We start from the raw sequence: 15,736 nt of genomic DNA on the forward strand, positions 1-15,736 counted from the left end.
ACTCTCAGTCGGGCACCCTGTTCTGCAGTGTGGTATTTTTTCATTTTTCTCACACAAACTGTCTTGTGGTCTCTGAGATTGTCAATTTGTGCCATTATGAGGAAATGAGCTGGCACTGTCCAAACTCACTTCATATAGGACATTGATAGACAGTTAGCAAAGACAACCCTCATCCCATCAGTCTGGACTGGATTGGAATGCAGTTCAGTGTCAGGATACACTTCAGCAATCAGTCCTCTCTTCCTCCACCATCTGTTCTACAAATTTATTTATGTTAGGTACTCCATTCAAAAACCCTTTTGGACATGATGATTTAACTATTAAAGCAACTCTGAAATGATAAACCTTCATCTCAGTAAGTGTCTGTTGTAATGTTTATGTTACTCCAGGCTATCAGTTGTTTGAAGCGAGCCAACTACCTGGCTCCCTTTGATTGGAAGATTCTGTATAACCTGGGCTTGGTGCACTTGACAATGCAGCAATACGCGTCAGCATTCCACTTCCTGAGCGCTGCCATCAACATACAGCCGAGGATGGGCGAGTTGTACATGCTGCTGGCTGGTGAGTGTGGAGCCTGGTCCAGTGAACTGACTGCATTTGATCAAACGCAACCATCAATTCTTCCACAACACACATCATTCCTTTCCTCTCCTCTCCTGGAAATGTTGATTCCTTGCTGGATACAGAGAACCACCAGCTCCCTTACCCAGGACCCATCCCCTGTATGTTGGTGAGTGCCCAGACAATGGGCATTGACAAGCTATTGCACCACTGTTGCATCCTGTCCGCACACTTACACTCTCATCATGGGCTGCTGGGCAAAAGTTCAGAGTGGAATCCATGCCTGGTTTATTTTTTCCTCCTAACCCAAGGTCATGTGGCCATTTGTAGCACACTTACTGTTAAGATCATCTAACTTTGCAGACTGTTGATCGATGCTTTGCCCAGGTGGCTGCCCATTGGGAGAGCAGCGCCAGATGGATTGGCTAAACACTGCTTGGGGAAACCCAGCATCCCCATCACCAAGCTACACTGTACCTGTAATCAGGGGGAGAGCTAAACCCTCACACCCTAAGGTGACCATGTGGACCCCCGCCCCCCCCGACTCCGGAGTGATTTTCATTTCTAACCAGTTCGAAGCGAATATCTAGCGGTGTAGCCTTGCATCGGTTAATGAGGTTTGCACATCCGCTCGCTGAGTTGAAGTACTCAAGGCAGACTTCCATTTAGTGATCTTGCTGCTGAATTCAGTGTGAATGGAGTAGATCAGTTCTTGGTGAGTATGTTAGTACCCAGTCCTAACTCAGACTGGATTGGGTTAGTACATGGCAGAAACAGCTGGAAATAAACTGTGGATCAGGCAGCATCTGAGAAAAAGGAATGGATTGGGCACCTCTGTGATCTGACCATCACCTGAGTGGGACATTGTCAGTTGTTGGTTTAGTGATTTCCAAATGTCTATAGCCTCTAGAACCCAACTAATAAACAGAAAGTAAAAGCAAAGTACTGCAGATGCTGGAAATCTGAAATAGAAACAAGAAATGCTGGAAATACTCAGCAAGTCTGGCAGCATCTGTGGAGAGAGAAGCAGAGTTAACGTTTCAGGTCAGTGACCCTTCAGAACTAGCACATATTAGAAATGTGAAGGGTTTTAAGCAAGTAAAGCGGGGGTGGGGCAAGAGATAACAAAGAAGAAGGTGTAGATAGGACAAGGTTGCAGAGAATAACTGACCAGAAGGTCATGGAGCAAAGGAAAACAATATGTTAATGGTGTGCTGAAAGACAAAACATTAGTACAGATAGGGTGTTAATGGACTGAAAACTGAACAGCCACAAGCACAAACAGTGGGTAGGCAAACTGAACAAACAAAGATAAAATAAAATAAACACAAAAAAAAAGAGAGAAAAGAAAAAATAATTAAAAATAAAAGTAAAATGGGGGGCCCGTCATGCTCTGAAATTATTGAACTCAATGTTCAGTCCGGCAGGCTGTAGTGTGCCTAATCGGTAAATGAGATGCTGTTCCTCGAGCTTGCGTTGATGTTCACTGGAACACTGCAGCAATCCCAGGACAGAGATGTGAGCATGAGAGCAGGGGGGAGTGTTGAAATGGAAGCTCGGGATCAAACTTTCGGACTGAGCAGAGGTGTTCCGCAAAGCGGTCACCCAGTCTGCGTTTGGTCTCCCCGACGTCATAGAGTCATAGAGTTTCACAGCACAGAAACAGGCCCTTCAGCCCAACGCCCCTGCGCCCACCATCAAGCACCCGTCCTAACTAATCCCATTTCCCAGCACTTGGCCCGTACCCTTGTATGTTATGGTGTATCAAGTGCTCATCTAAATATTTCTTGAATGTCGTGAGTGTTCCTGCCTCTACCACCCCTTCAGGCAGTGTGTTCCAGATTCCAACCACCCTCTGGGTGAAAAAATTCCTCCTCAAATCCCCTCTAAATCTCCTGCCCCTTATCTTAAATCTATGCCCCTAGTTATTGACCTCTCTGCTAAGGGAAAAAGTTTCTTCCTATCTATCCTATCACTGCCCCTCGTAATTTTGTATACCTCAATCAGGTCCCTCCTCAGCCTTCTCCGCTCCAAAGAAAACAACCCCATCCTATCTAGACTGTCTTCATAGCTGAAATGCTCCAGCCCAGGCAACGTCCTGGTGAATCTCCTCTGCACCCTCTCCAGTACAATCACATCCTTTCCATAGTGTGGCGACCAGAACTGTACACAGTACTCCAACTGCGGCCTAACTAGCGTTTTATACAGCTCCATCATAACCTCCCTGCTCTTATATTCTGTGCCTCGGCTAATAAAGGCAAGCATCCCATATGTCTTCCTAACCACCTTATCTACCTGTGCTGCTGCCTTCAGTGATCTATGGACAAGCACCCCAAGGTCCCTCTGACTCTCTGTACTTCCTAGGGTCCTACCATCCATTTTATATTCCATTGCCTTGTTAGACCTCCCAAAGTGCATCACCTCACACTTCTCAGAATTAAACTCCATTTGCCACTCCTCCGCCCATCTTACCAGCCCATCTATATCGTCCTGTAATCTAAGGCTTTCCTCCTCACTATTTACGACACCACCAATTTTCATGTCGTCTGTGAACTTACTGATCATACCTCTTACATTCACGTCTAAATCATTAATGTACACTACAAACAGCAAGGGTCCCAGCACCGATCTTTGCGGTACACCACTGGTCACAGGCTTCCACTCGCAGAAACAACGCAGATCATCACCCTCTGCCTCCTGCCACTAAGCCAATTTTGGATCCAATTTGCCAAATTGCCCTGGATCCAATGGGCCTTTACTTTCTTAACCAATCTCCCATGCGGGACCTTATCAAAAGCCTTCCTGCAGACCATGTAGACTGCATCAACTGCTTTACCCTCATCTACACCTCTTGTCACCTCCTCGAAAAATTCAATCAAGTTAGTTAGACACGATCTTCCCCCTAAACAAGGCAATGTTGACTATCCCTGATTAATCCTTGCCTCTCCAAGTGGAGATTAATCCTGTCTCTCAGAATTTTTTCCCAATAATTTCCCTACCACTGATGTTAGACTCACTGGCCTGTAATTACCTGGTTTATCCCTGCTCCCCTTCTTGAATAATGGTGCCACATTCACTGTCCTCCAGTCCTCTGGTACCTCTCCTGTGGCCAGAGAGGATTTGAAAATTTGTGTCAGAGCCCCTGCGATCTCCTGCCTTGCCTCACATACATCTGGGATACATCTCATCTGGGTCTTGGGATTTATCCACCTTCAAGCCTGCTAAAACAGCTAATACTTCCTCCTTTTCAATGCTAATTTGATCAAGTATATCACAATCTCCCCCCCCCCCCCCCCCCCTCCTCCGATCACTACACCGACATCGTCCTTCATCCATAGTGAACACAGATGAAAAATAATTGTTCAGAACCTCACCTAGGTCCTCCGGCTCTACACACAGATTGCCACTTTGATCCCTAATGGGCCCCACTTTTTCCCGGGATATCCTCTTGCCCCTAACGTACTTATAAAACGCTTTAGGATTTTCCTTTATCTTGTCTGCCAGTGATTTATCATGCCCCCTGTTCACTCTCCTAATTACTTTTTTAAGTACCCCCCTACACTTTCTATACTCCTCTAGGGCCTCCGCTGTTTTCAGCACTCTGAATCTGCCATACGCCTCCTCTTTTTTTCCTTATCCAATTCTCTAGATCCCTTGACATCCAGGGTTCCCTTGACCTACTCTTCACCTTAACGGGTACGTGCTGCACCTGAACCCTCACAATTTCCCTCCTAAATGACTCCCACTGGTCTGATGTAGACTTTCCTATAAGAAGCTACTCCATGTTCACTTTGGCCAGATCCTGTTTTATCATATTGAAATCTGCCTTCCCCCAATTCAGTACTCTTATTTCCGATCCTTCTTAATCCTGTTCCATAACAACCTTAAATCTTACAGAGTTATGGTCACTGTCCCCAAAATGCTCCCCCACTGACACTTGTCCGGCTTCATTCCCTAGGATTAAGTCCAGTACTGCTCCTCCTCTTGTAGGACTCTCTACATGCTGGCTCAAAAAGCTCTCCTGAATGCACTTGAAGAATTCTGCCCCCTTTAAGCTTTTTGCACTGATACTATCCCCTCTGATATAGGGGAAGTTGAAATCCCCTACTATTATTACCCTATTATTATTGCACCTCTCTGAGGTTTGCCTACATATCTGCTGCTCTACCACTGCCTGACTGTTTGGAAGCCTGTAGTACACTCCCAGCCAAGTAATAGCCCTCTTGTTTTTAAGTTCTACCCGTATGGCCTCATTAGAGGAACCTTCTAAGATATCATCCCTCCTTACTGCAGTAATTGACTCCTTGATCAACAGTGCAATGCCACCTCCTCTTTTACACCCTCCCCTATCACGTCTGAAGATTCTATACTCTGGGATATTAAGCTGCCAGTCCTTCCCTTCCCTCAACCATTTCTCAGTAATAGCAATAATATCATATTCCCATGTGTTAATCAACGCCCTCAATTCATCTGCCTTACTAGTAAGTCCCCTTGCACTAAAATAGATACAATCCAGCCTTGCATTATTGGCTTCAGCCTATATTTACTCTGTCCTCCGGACTGACTTAGCTTCACATTTATATTTGATTATACATCACCCCCTACTGTGCTTCCACTCTGTATCCCAACCCTCTGTCAAATTAGTTTGAAACCCCCCCCCCCCCCCAACAGCACTAGCAAACCTCCCAGCAAGGATGCTGGTCCCGTTCTGGTTCAGGTGCAACCCCTCCATCTTAGACAGATCCCACCTTTGCCAGAAACAGGCCCAGTGATTCAAGAATCTAAAACCCTCCCTCCTGCACCATCTCCCTAACCATGCATTCATCTGCTCTAACCTCTGATTCATATACTCACTAGCCCGTGGCACTGGAAGAAACCCAGAGATCACAGCCTTTGAGGTCCTACTTTTTAATCTGCTGCCTAGCTCCCTAAATTCTTTAGGGACCTCATCCCTCTTTTTACCTATGTCATTGGTACCAATGTGGATCACTACCTCCGGCTGTGCACCCTCACCTTCCAGAATACTTTGTAGCCGCTCAGTGATATTCAAGACCCTTGCACCAGGGAGGCAACATACCATCCTGGAATCACGTCTGCGATCACAGAAACGCCCAGAAGGCTTATTCTGGTACATTGATTACTGTTTAGGTGCCGTTTCCTGCACCTGCCTCAAACTGGATAACTTTTATCAACATTGCTTTTAATTTCCACCCTTCTCTAACCTTTATGTGGTCCGTCTCCGACACTTCCCTTCCCTTCCTTGACTTCTCTGTCTCCATCTCTGGGGACAGACTGTCTACTAATATCCATTATAAGCCCACCGACTCCTACTGCTACCTCGACTACACTTCTTCACACCCTGCCTCCATTGCATTCTCCCAGTTTCTCCATCTCCGATGCATCTGCTCTGATGATGCTACCTTCCATAACAGCGCTTCTGATATGTCTTCCTTTCTCCTCAACCGAGGATTCCCCCCCCAGTGTGGTTGACAGGGTCCTCAACCGTGTCCGGCCCATTTCCTGCACCTCTACCCTCACCCCTTCCCCTCCCTCCCAGAACCTCGACAGGGTTCCCCTTGTCCTCACTTTTCACCCCATCAGCCTCCATATCCAAAGGATCATCCTCTGCCATTTCCGCCACCTCCAACGTGATGCCACTACCAAACGCATCTTCCCCTCCCTTCCCCTGTCAGCATTCCGAAGGGATCGTTCCCTCCGCGACACCCTCCTCCATTACCCCTACCACCTCGTCCCCTTCTCACAGCACCTTCCCCTGCAATTTCAGGAGGTGTAATACCTGCCCATTTACCTCCACTCTCCTCACTATCCCAGGCCCCAAACACTCCTTTCAGGTGAAGCAGTGATTTACTTGTACTTCTTTCAATGTAGTATACTGTATTCGCTGCTCACAGTGTGGTCTCCTCTACACTGGGGAGACCAAATGCAGACTGGGTGACTGCTTTGCGGAACACCTCTGCTCAGTCCACAAGCAGGACCCCGAGCTTCCGGTTGCTTGCCATTTCAACACTCCCCACTGCTCTCATGCTCACATCTCTATCCTGGGATTGCTGCAGTGTTCCAGTGAACATCAACGCCAGCTCAAGGAACAGCATCTCATTTACCGATTAGGCACACTACAGCCTGCCGGACTGAACATTAAGTTCAATTATTTCAGAGCATGACGGGCCCCCCATTTTACGTTTACTTCTAGTTATTTTTTTCTTTTTTCTCTTTTTTATTTTTTTTTGTGTTTATTTTATTTTATTTTATCTTATCTTAGTTTGTTCAGTTTGTTTACCCACTGTTTTTGTCATGTTTGTGCTTGTGACTGTTCAGTTTTCAGTCCATTAACACCCGATCTGTACTAATGCTTTGTCTTTTAACACACCATTAACATATTGTTTGCCTTTGCTCTGTGACCTTCTGATCGGTTATTCTCTGTGACCTTGTCCTATCTACACCTTCTTTGTTATCTCTTGCCCCACCCCCGCTTTACCTGCTTAAAACCTTTCACATTTCTAATATGTGCTAGTTCTGAAGAAGGGTCACTGACCTGAAGCGTTAACTCTGCTTCTCTCTCCACAGATGCTGCCAGACCTGCTGAGTATTTCCAGCATTTCTTGTTTCTATTTATAATAAACAGAAAGGTTTTCCATTGGTCCAACAGGACATTGAATATTCTGTGACATTCATCATTTTATTTTTCTAAGGGTTTAATGATGCTTGTAATAATACCTGTTAATACTCAAATGCCAGGCCAGGAAGAAAGTCATTGAATGCTCAGAGACTGTTGTATTTATTTTAACCATTAATTAGAAATAAACTTTGAGACTGGTGTTTTCTGAATATGTGAGAATCAATAAACACTGATGTGGAGTGACCTGTGACAGTCTCAGTGTAACGTTCCTGGGATGAGGCATGATAGTGTATGTGAACGGGAAATCTGAGGTGCTTGCGGTAACAGCCACCATACTTTTAAACAGCCCCTTTTAACAAAGAAGAATATTCAAAGTCATTTCATGGAGGAATTAAAATGGACACTGAGCGTAAGTGAGGAGGTATGAAGAGAAGACCTAATGCATGGACAAATTAGTAGGTTGTGAGAAGGCAGGAGAAAACCCGAGAGGGTTTTAGGGAGGGAGTCAGGCCAAGATGACTGGGACCTCTGCCCCCTTGGAAGAGGGGGTAGAGGAATGAAAGGCTCGGGACAGAATGGAGGAGGTCAGAGTTCAGATGGGGTGGGGCAATCCCATGGAGGGATTTGTGTATAAGAAAGGACATACCCGTCAGTGTTGTGATTCTATTAAGTTAACTTCTTGCTGTTACAGTAACGCTAACAAACCTGGCGGATCCTGACAACGCAAAGAGGTCCTATGAGCAAGCAGTGAGTTTAGACCAGTGAGTATCAGTGGAGAATGTGGTGATGAATGTTAAAGATCCAGTGGCAATTGGTGGATCTCTTGTGAAACGTTCTATCAAATTGCTGAAGACAGAACCTCCATTTTGTTCCATGGTTATTGCGGCAGCTGTGGCCTTTCTGATGGTTTGTGAACACTGGATACAGTCTTGTCTCAATTTTCTATTTTTCCTTTCCAAAGGATCAGTGCAAATGATTTTACATTATCCTGTTCCAGGCTGTGGTCAGGGCACCTTTCTCTCATCAACACATGAGCACCTGGAGCTTGTGCTCTGATATCCTGTTTTGCTATTCATAGCTTGGGATGAAGTAACCAGTTTTCATCCACATTGCTTGAGCTAATTTTCTCCATATACTGTTGCTGACATGTGAAAACGTGAAGCTGAAGGTCTGCTTTTTTCTCAGTGATATGGAGATTTTTATTTTTAGCCAGACTTCTCCCCTTGTCTCTTGAGGGCACTCTTACTAAGGTATGGGTTCTAAAGGCATCAACTGCTCTCTGGGACCTCACCCCAAGTATTCCTCCAATGAGTGTTCACAGGGCATTATAGTTGAGTCTGACCCTGTCCTCACTCCACATGCAGCCGGGGTCATTCAGTACCAATCCTGAGAGAGAATCCCTGCCTCAAACTCTCAGGGGCTGAACTGTTGAGCCCTGCAACAATGGCTGACAGCAGCTAACACAATAAAGTCTGTGAATCAAAGCTGACCCCTACTGGAGTGTATAACTCACCTATGCACAGTCTATCCCAGTCATGTCATTGGGGCTGAGCCAGACTCTAATACCTTTCATCCATCACTTTAATATCTGTTCTTCTGTCCAACATTGATGTCCTTTTATGTGACGCTGTCACATGGATCCTGATGAGAAGCAAGGTCATCTTTGCTGGGAAAGTCAACCTCTCTCTCCTCTACAGGTCAAACCCACTGGTGAACTTAAACTACTCCATATTACTGTACAACCAAGGGGACAAAAAGGGAGCTCTGCACCAATATCAGGAGATGGAGAAGAAGGTTAATAAACTGAAGGCCAGCAGTAACATGCTAGAGTTTGATCCAGAGGTACTTTAACAATATCTCATCCTTTGTAAATGACGTAATTATTGTCTTGAATTCAAGACTCCATCTCGCCTCTCAAGATCATGAAACTGGAAATTGTTCTCATTCACCGTCTTTTTATTTCTGCCATCTGAAGGATGTTAAATTGCACACTTGGTATCACCTAACACTACTTCCTGATTTACCTTAACTCCTGACTTGCTCTTTCCAGCCTGGCTGTTGTTCAGCACTGTGGGCTGTGGCCCTTCACCTGGGCTCCTCAATTTAAAACTTGGTATTGTGGATGTTTATATAGTGATACAAATTTCAACAGAAAGATTATTTTGATAAGGGTATCAAGGGATATGGAGCAGAGGTGGGTAAATGGAGTTGAGATACAGATCAGCCAGTTGCAGGCTCTAGGGGTTGAATACTTTTCTTGTGAATGCGTTGGAGGAGGTTTACTAGATTGATACCTGGAAAACCCGGGTTGCCTTATGAGGAAAGGTTGGACAGACTGGGCTTGTTTTTACGGGAGTTTAGAAGAGTGAGGGGAGACTTGATTGAAGTTTATAAGATCCTGAGTGGTCTTGACAGGGTGCATGTGGTGAGGATGTTTCCTCTTGAGCGCGAGTCCAGAACTAGGAGACACTGTTTTAAAATTAGGGGTCGCCCTTTTAGGACAGAGATGAGGAGAAATTTTTTCTCTCAGAGGATTGTGTGACTTTGAAACTCTCTGCCTCAGAAGGTGGTGGAGGCGGAGTCATTGAATATTTTTAAGGCGGAGGTAGATAGATTCTTGTTCGGCAAGAGAATCAAAGTTTATTGGGGGTAGATGGGAGTGTGGAATTTGAGACACAAATAGAGCAGCCATGATCTTATGGTTAGAGGGTCTGAATGGTTTGCTTCAGCTCCTAATTCGTATGTTCCTATCAGAGCTGCCATGCTTGGATAAAATGTGAAACTGAAGTTCCATTTAACTGTTCGGGTAGATGTTAAAAATCCTGTGGTACTGCTTGAAAAAAGTCTGAGAGTGCTTCAGATGTCCTGGACAGTGGTTTACCCTCAACCAACACCACCCGAAACTAGATGAACTGAACACTAATCTCAGTGCTGTTTGTGGGACCTTGCTGCATGCAAATTAGCTTTCGGGTTTACCCAGAAAGTGCTTGCACTTTAATTCTGATATGATGAGATGTGAAAATAAATACAAGTTCCTGTCAGAAAACCCAACCAACTGATAAACCCAACAACCCTGAACCACTGCCACAGGAGATCCACTAGTCTTAAAGGTTCTCGTTCTATGGACTTTACTGTATTGCCCACTAACTATAACTGATGAGCATATTTTCATTTTGTGTGATTTTTTTTAAATATGTAAAGGTAATTTTATGGATTAGTGCTCCCATTTAGAAGCTTCTCCTCCCATCCCCCGCCACCCCAGGTGCACATATCAGGAATTTAAGCAGCACTCCTTGTAATTTTCCTTCAGTTTCATCAAATGAACCCTTTGATCCAGTGCTGAATATTCTAGGGTAGACTTTGAGAGAAGTAACTAATACCTTCTCTCCACTGCTTGCAGCTGGTAGACATGGCTCAGAAGATTGGAGCAGCCCTTCAGGTCGGGGAGAATCTGGTCTGGACAAAACCAGCAAAGGACTCCAAAGCGAGAGAGCGCCCAGCACCATCCAGCAAACTCACCACAAACCAGCAACCCTTGGGCTCTAACCAGGCTTTAGGCCAGGCTATGTCATCAGCTGCAGGGTACAGCAAGACCATGCAGCTCTCTGCAGGTAAGGAGCAGCTCATTAAACTCTGAACTCCAGGGGAATGATTGCTGCTTAAACACAGCAATGTGTTGCTGCATTTGGGGAAAACACTAATTGTTCCTTGATAATGTTTTTCAAATACAGAATGTCGTAGTTATTTGGAGCTCTGAGTTCTGATGGTCCAAGTGAATAACGAAGGGTTTCTTGAGTAATTTTATGTATTTAAATATAAATGTTTGTATAATGACTGGTTTACACAAGTGAACAGTGAGTAATTGTGATCTCAACTCTACACAATCTTGTTGATCTGTACTGCAGCAGCAGTTGCAGTGCTGCATTCACCTCAGTGCCCCAGGACTAGGAAAAGGAAAAATCAGCAGGGGGTTTCTTGCTCTTGCGTTCTGCTTTCTGGAAAGTTCACACAATGTGAATGTGATGCTTTCCACTGTCAAATAGTCCATCAGTACCCATTGCCTGAGCTCACATATGAAGAATGGTAACTAGAGGATACATGTAACATCCCGGTATTAGCTGTAAGTCAGGAAATGGAAGGGAGGGAGGAACTCAAGAAAATTGCAATCACCAGGGAAGTGGTACTGAACAAATTGTTGGAGCTGCGGGCTGACAAGTCCCTGGGTCCTGATGGACTTCATCCTAGGGTCCCAAAAGAAGTGGCTAGTGAGATAGTTAATGCATTAGTTTTCATTTTCCAAAATTCCCTAGATTCGGGGAAGGATCCGTTAGATTGGAAAATAGTGAATGTAACTCCTTTATTCAAAAAGGGAGGGAGACAGAAAGCAGGAAACTACAGGCCAGTTAGCTTAACATCTGTCATAGGGAAAATGTTAGAAGCTATTATTAAAGATGTTATAGCAGAGCATTTAGAAAAATTCAAGGTAATCAGGCAGAGTCAACATGGTTTTGTGAAAGGGAAATCATGTTTAACCAATTTATTGGAGTTCTTTGAAGCAGTTACATGTGCTGTGGATAAAGGGGAACCGGTGGATGTATTGTACTTAGATATCCAGAAGGCATTTGATAAGCTGCCACATCAAAGGTTATTGCAGAAAATAAAAGCTCATGGTGTAGGGGGTAACATATTGGCATGGATAGAAGATTGGTTAGCTAACGGGAAACAAAGAGTAGGCATAAATGGGTCATTTTTTGGTTGGCAAAATGTAACGAGCAGTATACCACAGGGATCAGTGCTGGGGCCTCAACTTTTTACAATTGATATAAATGACTTGGATGAAGGGACCGAAGGTATGGTTGCTAAATTTGCTGATGACACAAAGATAGGTAGGAAAGTAGATTGTGAAGAGGACATAAGGAGGCTACAAAGGGATATAGATAGATTAAGTGAGTGGGAAAAGACCTGTCAAATGGAGTATAATGTGGGAAATTGTCCACTTTGGCAGGAAGAATAAAAAAGAAGCATATTATCTAAATGGTGAGAGATTGCAGAGCTCTGAGATACAGAGGGATCTGGGTGTCCTAGACCATGAATCGCAAAAGGTTAGTATGCAGGTATAGCATGTAATTAGGAAAGCAAATAGAATGTTATTGTTTATTGCAAGGGGAATTGAATACAAAAGTAGGGAGGTTATTCTTCAGCTATACAGGGTATTGGTGAGACCACATCTGGAGTAGTGTATAGTACTGATCTCCTTATTTAAGGAAGGATGTAAATGCGTTGGAGGCAGTTCAGAGAAGGTTTACTAGACTAATACCTGGAATAGGCGGGCTGTCTTACGCGGAAAGATTGGACAGGCTAGGCTTGTATCCGCTGGAATTTAGAAGAGTAAGAGGCGACTTGATTGAAACATATAAGATCCTGAGGGGTCTTGACAGGGTGGATGTGGAAAGGATGTTTCCCCTTGTGAGAGAATCTAGAACTAGGGGCGACTGTTTAAAAATAAGGGGTCGCCCATTTAAGACAGAGATGAGGAGAAATTTTTCCTCTGAGGGTCGTGAGTCTTTGGAATTCTCTTCCTCAAAAGGTGGGGGAAGCAGAGGTAGATAGATTCTTGATAAGCAAGGAAGGTTTTAGGGGGTAGGTGGAAATGTGGAGTAATCAGTTCAGCCATGAACTTATTGAATGGCAGAGCAGGCTCGAAGGGCAGAGTGGCCTACTGCTAGTTGGTATGATCGTACGGAGAACTGCCTCTGGAGCTGCACCCCAGCAACAGTCTGTCTTCAGCAGGGAAAGGGATAAAATTGGGGGATGGGGATAATCCCTCTAATTAGTGGAATAGCAGTGAGATTTCCTGGAAGTCTAATGACTCAAGCTACTGTGGCTCTGAGATAGAAGTTATATTTTGACTCTGGAATGTAGATGCCCTTCCCCAGTTGATGCCTTGAATCAAACCTACAAGATATTCTAATTCAACAGCAGTTTCGGCTCTTAAAATAATAGTGAAAAATCATATCTCTGACCAGTTCCCTAACGGTCGCTTTGCCAACATTTTGTAGAAATTTATCATTACTCTTAAATATGACCGTAAAATCCAAAAGTAATGTTAACATTTTCTATCTTCTTCTATACTTTCAAGAAATTACGCTTTTGAACCTTTAGATCTCTTTGTTGATCCAAATCTTTTCCATTAAGTGTACACTCCTATTTCACGTGTGTATTGTGACAACCCTTGTGTTTACTATGCAGTTTCTCTTGAAATGGTCAGACTATCTCCTCTGCTGTTTTCGTCTTTTTTTATGGTCCTTCTAACCTGGCTTTTGTAATGAGTATGTTTCTTTGTAAACCTGTGTTTGATTTATCTGCAATAACCTGCCGAGCTCTATAACAAACATGGTTTGTATACTTTAAGTGCTGGTGCCCTGATGTGACTTGTTCTCACTGCAGGTGGATGCCTGACCCGAGTGCAGAAACCTCCCTCATTACCCTTGGAACCCGAGTCAAGTGCGGATTCAGGCACCGAGGACCTGAGCAGAAAGCGAGACCCGAGGTAGATAAATGGGACTGGGCTTCAGTTACCGCCAGCCAGATCCCTAGAATAGGTAATTAAATTCGATTTTAAAAAACCCAGCGCTGCTCTAAACTCACCTGTCTCATGGATGCAGTCTATGCGACTGTGTGCTGTGTGTACGAGGCCATTGGGATGAAGGCTGCTGTAGTATTTCTAACATCCAGATCATCAGCAGGGCCTCGTTGGAAAAAAAAAACACACACATGCTGGAAATCTGAATAAAAATACAAGTCGGGCACAATTCGAAAGAGAAAGATTGGTTCCAGTCAGGTCGGTTGGAGGGAGCCCATTTGAGATGGGCCCAGCTGGGGACATCTCTAGAACCCACCTGACGCAGGGGCACAGAAACCTTGGCTTTGGTCTGACAGGGTTGGGGTTGCCCTGGCCCATTCCCCTGCACCCCCCAACAACACAAAACCCAACCTTTGACATACCCCTCTGCCTCTACAGTGAAAGGGTCAAATAAGAATATTCAGGGATATTCAGGTCGTTTGCCTGGATATATGGAGCTTTTTCCTCTTACGAGGCAGCCCGTTAATGCCAGGAAATGGCAGTGAATTGACACAACCAGGCTTCTGCCGTCCTGGATATACATCACTTATAGGTATGGCAGGTGAGCAGGGGAACCCTGGAGTTTCCGGGGCAGTGCCTGACCCTGACCTCCTTTGTGTCTTGGTATGAGAAGAGTTCAGATTTGTGGTCAGTGCTGAATTATCTGATCTTGGCCAGGATTGGTGGAGGATTCTGCATTTTATCCCTGCCCTAGGGGGAATGGACAAAGCAGCTGGGTTTATTATTGCTGATTGAAAACAAGCAACCCTCCTTTTCTAGGAATATGTGTGTCTGGAAATTGGGTGAGCAGAGGATCGGGCATCACAGTAATGGTCAAATAACCTTTGCTATCTGGACTCACACAAGATGGATGGTCACTTGGGCAAGGTATCGGAGCACTGTCACCCTTGGAATTGAGCCCCAGGGAGGAGTCGGAGATATAGAATACCTGGGGTGGATGGGCAGAGCAAGAAAACACTGTAGTCACGAGGACCCCATACCTTTTCTCTTTCATATACTTGCTGACCAACTATGTAGTTGGTAGCATTTTGACACATTTCATACACTGAACATTGTAGAGGTAGGAAGTTCTGTTGTTTAGTACATATAAAAGCATCTCAATAAATTGAAGTACATTTGTGCAAAAGCTGCAGTCTGACTGCACAGGGATTGCGACTGTAGGAACTGTGGCTAAAGGGTCAGTTACACCCACAATGTATAATGTAATTGCCTTTTACGTCTTGGAATCAGTTGTGTTTGTAGAGAGTGAAAGGGCGATTGTGGGGAAAGTTGTCATTATCTTTTGGCAGATTGTTACTCTGTGGTGGTGACATGTATTTCTGTAAATAGAATCATTTACAGCACGAGAAGTCTGTTTGGCTAAGCTGCAAAGAGCTGCCACTTAGTCCCTGCTGTCTAACCCTTGCCTGTACTTTAACCGTTTTCATTTAGCCATTTCCCTTAGAAAAACTGTTATGAATTCTATGTCCTTAAGATCCATTTGCATTAGAAAAAAAATCTCCTACATTCTTTTGAATTGTTAGTTGCCTCTATTAGTAAATCAGCGGAAATAGTTTTTCTCAATTTACTTTTATCAAACCCCGCCTCATAATTTTTAACACCTCTGTCAGATTTCCTCTAAACCTTCTTTGTTTTACTGAAACAAGACCCAGTTTCTTGTCTTTCCTCCCTGGGATCATTTCCTCTGCACCCTGGCCTTGACATCCTTCCTAAAGTTAGGTGCCCAAAACTGGACATTGTATTCTGTGGCCCAGTAACTGATTTGTACAGGTTTAACATACTGTTTGTCGTTGTATTCTACACCCTTAAGTATTTCTCCTCAGCCTCCTTATGTTAATGATACCGTCCCACATTAACATCTTGCATTTATGCACAAGAGTGACAACACTTCATCG

The 15,736-nt window shown here is 44.4% G+C and overlaps 1 protein-coding gene across 3 annotated transcripts in view; it reads left to right on the plus strand.

The window, feature by feature from the left end:
- bbs4 (Bardet-Biedl syndrome 4) overlaps positions 1-13,994 on the plus strand; it is a 61,778-nt gene extending 47,784 nt beyond the window's left edge. For all 3 annotated transcript variants that reach the window (XM_068015642.1, XM_068015641.1, XM_068015643.1), the window contains 5 exons: positions 390-561; positions 7,890-7,959; positions 8,896-9,040; positions 10,599-10,809; positions 13,646-13,994. In XM_068015642.1, the coding sequence (XP_067871743.1) occupies positions 390-561; positions 7,890-7,959; positions 8,896-9,040; positions 10,599-10,809; positions 13,646-13,752 (705 nt within the window). In that variant the 3' untranslated portion in view covers positions 13,753-13,994. The remainder of the gene's footprint in view (positions 1-389; positions 562-7,889; positions 7,960-8,895; positions 9,041-10,598; positions 10,810-13,645) is intronic.
- Positions 13,995-15,736: the final 1,742 nt, after the last annotated feature.

This window comes from Heterodontus francisci, chromosome 35, assembly GCF_036365525.1.
Source record: "Heterodontus francisci isolate sHetFra1 chromosome 35, sHetFra1.hap1, whole genome shotgun sequence".
NCBI lineage: Eukaryota > Metazoa > Chordata > Chondrichthyes > Heterodontiformes > Heterodontidae > Heterodontus > Heterodontus francisci.